Source organism: Betta splendens, chromosome 1, assembly GCF_900634795.4.
Source record: "Betta splendens chromosome 1, fBetSpl5.4, whole genome shotgun sequence".
Taxonomy (NCBI): Eukaryota; Metazoa; Chordata; class Actinopteri; order Anabantiformes; family Osphronemidae; genus Betta; species Betta splendens.
This window is the reverse complement of record NC_040881.3, coordinates 13,476,163-13,483,912: the sequence shown is the minus strand read 5'-3', so window position 1 is coordinate 13,483,912 and position 7,750 is coordinate 13,476,163. Positions and strand designations below refer to the sequence as shown.

At 39.4% G+C, this 7,750-nt stretch overlaps 1 protein-coding gene across 2 annotated transcripts in view; it reads left to right on the top strand.

The window, feature by feature from the left end:
• Positions 1-4,508, top strand: part of cabp2a (calcium binding protein 2a) — a 16,268-nt gene extending 11,760 nt beyond the window's left edge. For both annotated transcript variants that reach the window (XM_029162705.3, XM_029162698.3), the window contains exons 3-7: positions 913-943; positions 1,709-1,843; positions 1,958-2,067; positions 2,192-2,339; positions 2,430-4,508. In XM_029162705.3, the coding sequence (XP_029018538.1) occupies positions 913-943; positions 1,709-1,843; positions 1,958-2,067; positions 2,192-2,339; positions 2,430-2,455 (450 nt within the window). In that variant the 3' untranslated portion in view covers positions 2,456-4,508. The remainder of the gene's footprint in view (positions 1-912; positions 944-1,708; positions 1,844-1,957; positions 2,068-2,191; positions 2,340-2,429) is intronic.
• Positions 4,509-7,750: the final 3,242 nt, after the last annotated feature.

Below are 7,750 nucleotides of genomic sequence, written 5' to 3'. Positions count from 1 at the left end.
ATGTCTTATTTCAAATGACGTGAGGATGGGAAATTAAAGGTCAAAGGTCTATCTAGAAAATTGATGATAAAATGTATTTCTTTAAAACCTTTATTGAAATCATCCACTCTGTTTTGCTATATGTAGAATTATCATAAGAAACCCTTAAAGCAACTGTGCTGCTATATCTTGTATTCTTCATTGTGCTGGCTCATCGTTCCCTTTTTTAGTGTCAACCAGCAGAAATGATGCATGTTCACTTTGTGCAGGTGTGGAGGTATTCGTTTGATCTGGTGCCGACCTGGCGACCAGACGGCAGGGCAGATTCAGGAAAAAAACCAGCAGCAGATAGGAAAATGAAAAACCGATAAGCTTCCGTGATTTGTAATACAATTTATGGCTGTAATCTCTCTGCCACTGTTCTCTCCTCTGCATCCTCTAATCTCGCTCTGTATTATTCCTGCTGTTGATGTCACAGTCTTGCAGAACACAAATTTATCCCGGCCTCACCTTTGGCCGGTGCCAACACACTCTGGAGGGCGTTCGGCATGTAAACTGTAAACCGCTATCTTTGCATGCGCGTGGCTAGAGCTCAAACTCTATTTTGTTTAATCCACTATTGAACATAATAGTTGCTCATTTCATCATCTCTCAATTTTTGGTTTACACCAGTTTCCTCAGTACATGTTAAGCTGTTTTTTATCTACAAGCAAACTCTTTGTCTGTCTGTCTGTCTGTCTGTCTGTCTGTCTGTCTGTCTGTCTGTCTGTCTGTCTGTCTGTCTGTCTGTCTGTCTGTCTGTCTGTCTGTCTGTCTGTCTGTCAATGACATTATTTGGATGTTTTGTGGATGTGTGTGTGCGTGTGTGTGGCTGCCTTTCAACTTCTCTGTCTATGTCTGTCCTTTGTGTGTCTCCTTTCCACACGGTGGCAGGACAGAGATCTACGACCAGAGGAAATGGAAGGTACAGAGACATGAAAAAGCTAGTCCAAATCCTCACGCCCTCAGTCCATCCCTGTGGTTTCCCTGAGCCGCCTTTTAAAACCTTCTTTTTGTGGTGTGCTGTGTATCACAGAATTTCCTGAACTTCCCTGACTCTACTCTCCTTGCATCTAAGCATTGTACTGTAACCCAGCAGAGCTGCGTGAGCTCAAAGTGAAGGGTTCAATTTCAAAAGCGCAGATTATTTTATAACTACAGTATCTCATCATTTGTATTTCGCAGGTCTGGCTCACACGTTCACACTTCACATTCACAGGAACACCACTTGACATTTGATAAAGTGAAGGCAGTACATGAAGCACACAAAAGACACAGCTGCTGACATTTAAGCCACAGTGACCAAAACAAATAAAACAAATCTAAAACAAACAAATCAAGTTAATGTTGTCTGAAACTAAGCATCTAATTTAATTCATTACAGCAGCTCTGCCTTTAATTCTACTTTTACAAGGTTATAATTTTTCAGTTTTTAATTTGAAGCTGTCAGAAAGGTGATAATTCCACTCTATGTTAATTATTGAGTAGTAGTGTGAGATTGGAGTGCATTACATTATAAGGGGGCTATAATATGTTTTAGTCCTTTTCTTCTTTGGGATGATGGAAAGTAGGTGAAATACTGTACTTTAAATTAGTATAATCACGTAAGATTGTACTCGAGGAAGAATATGAGAGGGCCAGACATCAAACATAAATATTCATTCTTATCTACATATACACATGTCTGCAGAGCTGCGTGAGGCGTTCAGGGAGTTTGACAAAGACAGAGATGGTTTCATCAGCTGTAAGGACCTTGGCGAGTGCATGAGGACCATGGGATACATGCCAACAGAGATGGAACTGATAGAGCTCAGTCAGCAGATATGTGAGTCCTCTATGCACACACACACACACACACACACACATACAATGAAGGCGTTGTGAAATGGGTCTATGAGTTGGAGCTTATTCTGTGCACATACGTTTTGATGGTGTCTAGGTGGCGGCAGAGTGGACTTTGAGGATTTTGTAGAGTTGATGGGTCCTAAGATGCTTGCTGAGACTGCTGACATGATTGGAGTCAAGGAGTTGAGAGATGCCTTCAAAGAGGTCTGGAGTGTATATTTTTATGTTTGGTCAAACAGATAATTTGGTACTTTGGTGCTCCCTCATTCTGTCGAGCTGTGTAGCTTCGATCTTTTTGTTTCCTCACCCCATCCACCTTGCCTCCCAGTTCGACTCTGATGGTGATGGTCAGATCAGCCTTGGGGAGCTCAGAGAAGCCATGAAGAAGCTGGTGGGGGAGCAGCTCAACCACAGAGAGATTGACGAGATCCTGCGGGACGTAGACCTCAATGGAGACGGACAGGTGGACTTTGAAGGTGAGTAGAACACAATAAAGTAGGACACACCTGAACCCAGGTATATTATGTCTTTCACTTAGAATAAAGGGGCTTTTTGTCTCTCCACAGAGTTTGTGCGCATGATGTCCCGCTGACTCACAACACAACATGGACCAGACTGCACACTGTTAATGTTCTTGTGATTCTCTCTGATGTACAAAACCTTCTTGGTGTCTGTATGTTGTCAGTTACCTTTATAATGTCTCACGTATTGAGAATCCCCTGAGTGTTACCTGAATGTACTGTAATATATACGATGCTTGTCAAAGGAGATTGTGCAGTAATGTCTCAGATGCTCAGATTCATACAGTATTATGTCTTTATAAATATAATTTAGAACATTATATACAATAAGTAAAGTATTATATAAGTAAAGTATAAGTTTACTTATAAGTATAAGTAAACAATTAGGTAAAAATGGTATTTTCTCATAATGTAGTTCCTTCAGTAGATTTTGTAGCCTCAACACAATTGAGAATCATTGGAAGAATTTTTTTTTCTTAACGACATCAAAGCCAAACATTATAAATAGGTAGACGTCACCAGTTAAGATAAAACTCATGAGATAAATGAGAATAGTTTTACTGTAATTTATTGATCGAATTCTTCAAATATGCAGTACTTTACTACCTAACTTGAATCTGAAGGAAGGCTTAATATGACAATTTCAATAATGCTGCAAAACAAAAACTTCAGTTTAAACTTGACTTGACCTCTTATTACTGTGACATGAGACACAAATGAGTGCTTTGTCATTAACAGAGCTCAAACATAAGATGAGATTAATGTACAGACCATAACAATAGTCCATTAATTAAATACTCTTTATTTTTACCATTGTCCATAGCTACTCGTCATGTATCATTTATCAACTGTGGACCAAACATTCTTCCACTCATTGTAATTTTTGAATAATAAATATCTTTTTAATACAAATTAAGTAACGTCAAAAGAGCTGTTTACTTATTCAGGTGGAAATTATTTGTCTCAAAGAACATTTATTATTAAAGCATATTCACATATTTATTGGTACACTGTCCAGCACATCAGGACTTTAATACATAAGCACTGTATAAAAAATCAAAATGCAGTGTTGTTGTTAAGTTGACCTTAAGGATACTGCAGAAATGTTTATTAATATGAAGCTCAGTAAGCATTGCAACAATCATATTCATAGGGAGATTCTCCTTATCCGATCCCATTCTCCCAATGGGAGAATCTCCCTATGAATATGATTGTTGCAAGAGGGAAACCATCCCATCTTCTAGTTTTCCTGTTTCTACATGTCAAACACCACATAAATGCATTTAGCCTAGCATAAATGTTCCTCTGGAAATCAGCATACCCAGTTTGAAGATAATAGTGATCAGTGTTACTGATAAGTTTGTTCAGCACCTCAGACTTTGACAGAACCATTTTCTCAAGCCTGTGGAATATCAAAACTCACAATTCTTTCTGCACAATTTATCTTTCTGAAAACCTGTGTGGACATCATTTGTACAGCCTTTAGGCCCTTCAGGTCCCTGAAGGCATCCCTAGCTCATAATCATAGAGGTTGGTTTCACTGTCAGGAACTTTATTTGACCAGAAGGGGGCGCCAATGTCGAACTAAAGACTATTTGTATCTAGTTAGTTTATATCATAACATTTAAAATGCTATTTTTTTATTGTATCTGACATAAAACCTACAATTGGATCCATTTATTATTGCTCTTTTCATGGATTGAGTTTCAATTATGAAGGCAAATTCTTAAACTGAAATACTTCAGTACATTTCTTGGAATGATTTCCTTGCCTACTGCTAAAGAGTGCCAGAAAAATCATTTAACATAAAATTACTTTAGAAGTTGTCTGAGCATTCATTTAAACTTAGCAGTAGGAGTTAAATGTGACTCATTCCCCACATGATTGGAAACTAATTTGTTAGTTTAGCAAAAGTCTGTATTTTTAGCAGCTAGAGTAAGATATATACAAATAGGATGGGAACAAAATTACCAGAGGGAAATTAAACTTTGCCTTGTGGTGCTTTTAGCTATATCCAGTCTTGTTTACGTACTGATTTACCTTTGTTATTGCACATCGCATCATCTGATGACATCTTTTGCATATCATTAGTTTCAAGGTTTAAATAAATCACCTGTGATCTTGTCAATGTTGAATATAATTAAAAACTTTAACAAACTTTGCACACCCACTATCTCTTACAAATCACACACATTTATACTTGCCATATTTTTTGTTTTTTATATTTGTTTTTTCTACCATCCAGATGGACCATCAACGTTTTGATGGTCCATCTGAAAAAGCTATCTGTAACGGTCAGGGAATATCGCTTCCACCGGCACAAAGATTTAAGTCCCGCCGAGTTCTCCGGATAGTTCAAAACACGACAGGCAGTACATGTAGATCGTAACTTTACTCAAACATGTAAACCAACATATTTTTATCTTTTGTGCTTTGTTGTATGTTCAACTCAAATCTGTGTTTGAAAAGCATCTGTCTACTTAAAACCCATTAACACACTCTTCCACCTAGAGGACTGGACACCAAATCATTCAGTAAGAGGATCAACATAATGTATTGGAGAAAACAAACAGCCACTACACAAGAGGATGGCTCAGCACAGGAGTAACAACACGTCAAGTCCAGTATTAGCAGTGTCTCTCCATTTAAATATAACAATGTTCACATGACAGGGATGGCAAATGTGGTGGAACATTTTGGTTTCAGGCAAAGATTTATTTCATTAATACAGATAAGCAATAATAACTAAGTGAAGTGAAGTTCCTCAAACCACAACTTTATCCAAGAGAAACCGGCAGCAGTAGATTCATTGCAGCACTTTGATATTTAGTTGTGTTTCTATCGGAGCTCGGTGCAGAGACACAATGCAGCAGGCTCCGGCTCTTGGCCTACGGATGCCAGATACTCTTTGCTGCTGGCTGCTCCTTGCAGACAGCCTCATGGCGTAACTGGTCTACGCTGCACTCTGGCCCATACAAGTAACCAAGACTTGTACTAATACAATGTAGCTAACCCACTGTATCATAAATTATCAAGAACAGGTTGTACGACCATTAAATATTAGTGCTGTAAGTGTTTGCTAGATTATCAATTGCGGACAGAGCAGTTGCGCTCTAGCAGGCTGGCCCCGCCCCCTCTAAGTCTGGCCCCGCCCCCTCTCAGTCCGACCGTTGCTGGGGCCCGCCATAGGGCACAGAGAAAACCAGGAAGCACTAGTTGTAGTCAACCACCAGTGCAGTTGAAAATGACGTGCTTAACATCATCTTTAGCTGCCCGGTGACTTTATGCAGAGGAATAAATGATGAATGAATGACAGTTTCATATGTATTGTCAAATAAATGTACATATGCTGTTGTTATTTTTTAAATAAAACCCTGGAATTAAAACATCCATCCATCCATTTTCTGTCGCTTCATCTCGGGTGCTGGAGCCTATCCCAGCCATCTACGGGCGAGGGGTGGGGTACACCCTGGACAGGGCCGATCCATCTCAGGGCAACACACACACACACAGATAACAATTCAGACACACACTCACACCTAGGGGCAATCTAGAGTGACCAATGAACCTAAGGCATGTTTTTTGGACCGTGGGAGGAAGCCAGAGAACCCGGAGAGAACCCACACGAACACGAGGAGAACATGCAAACTCTGAATTAAAACATTAAAACATAAATATGTACCTCTCAAAACTGCAGATAATTACTGTAAGTACAGTAACTGTCTCATCTAAACAGTGCTGAAGATTCCATCGAGTCAATGGTGGAGAGCTTGAAATAAGAATGTAAAGACTGTAACCTCAATGACAAACCTACTGACTTACACCTCATGTATTGTGCATACTATACTTCATACCTACTGTATGTTTTTTTTTCAGATTGTGAAAACATGTTTGGCATAAATGAACATAACACCTTTACTGACACTGTTATGGGAAAGGTACAGACGTATTGAGTTATATGTCTTAGTGTTGCAAAAAATTTAACAACTGTACTAAAGTCTGCTGCAAATAAAACTATTTGAGATTTGCTTAAGTGAGTGAGCAGGGTGGTTGTACATGGACCTTATCCCACACAGTCTTATGACCCCACTGAAAACTCACCACCTACCTGCTTGAGTGGGCTGGTTAGTGGGGACTCCAGATAGACAAGCAGATGGACGGTCTAGTCAAAAACCACATGGCAAACTCAGTGTGTGTGCATTTAATTGCCAGTTCTGTTGGGGTTAAGTAACGTAATTGATGACATGTAAATAATTACCCAATTAATTTAGCTATTACAGTTTCACTTACCCTAACAGCTTGAAATCCTGCAAGAGGCTGGCCTTACCATCAAAGCAAACTGGAGCTCTGTTTGTGTTACACTTGGAGTAAATATGTGGAGGAGGAGGAAGGGATCGAACCATTACTGTGAGTGCATTCATTTCAATGGAAAATGAAAAGAAGACAGGCACTAACAGACAAGTGGCTCACACATTCGTTGGCTATTTTCTAAATCTGTGTTGGACTAGCATCAGTGCTGCACAATTGGAAGTTAAAAGCCTAGTTGTTAACAAGTTATGTTTGTTTGTAGTTTACTGTATTTGTTGACATATTAATTATTTTCCAACACATTTTGTGGAACAATTCTTGAATTACATTTACTGGGCTCCAAGGCCCAAACACTTTGGTCGCATTAAAGTCTCCTTTAGACTCATACAGTAAGTTCAGAGCTTGTATCACCAAAGGCCGAGGGCCCAGTATCCTCAAGGATAAAATGTCTCGCCCTGCTTAGCTATAGCTTAATGTTATACTGTCATCCTGCAGTATAGGATGCATGTACAAACAAAGTTCATGCAGAAGTGAGCAGGTGGTTCACTGATGGTGTGGTGGAAGGAGGAAAGGATAGAAAGAATGCAAAGACTGTTCCTATCTTTCCCATCATTATAGTATCATTCCTATCAGAATGACTATAAATGGCAAACAAATTAACAGTGAAAAGCAAATGTAAATGTTTGAATGCCTCTTCAAAGGGTATTTAATTGCTTACTTGTCTCAAACAAGCAAGCTATCGTACTCTTGGTGGTTGAAGGATTGTATTTGTACAAGTTCTCGTTGTGTACTTGATGTAAACGTGTTGGTCTAACCCTGGCTAATCTGCAGCTTCCCCCCGATCCCCAGAGTGGATGCCACAAATAGAGCACAGCAGATGGGGCTCAAGCACTAGCAAACCACAGGCACGTGCTGTATGGAACGACAGACAGCTGAAAAAGAACGGCACTGAGCAACAGATCCATCTTTCACTAAACTTTCTCAAAACAAGTGATTAGATGATCACACACATACTGTAGACCTAGTTTAAGGATGTTTGGGACTCTATTAGTAGAAAA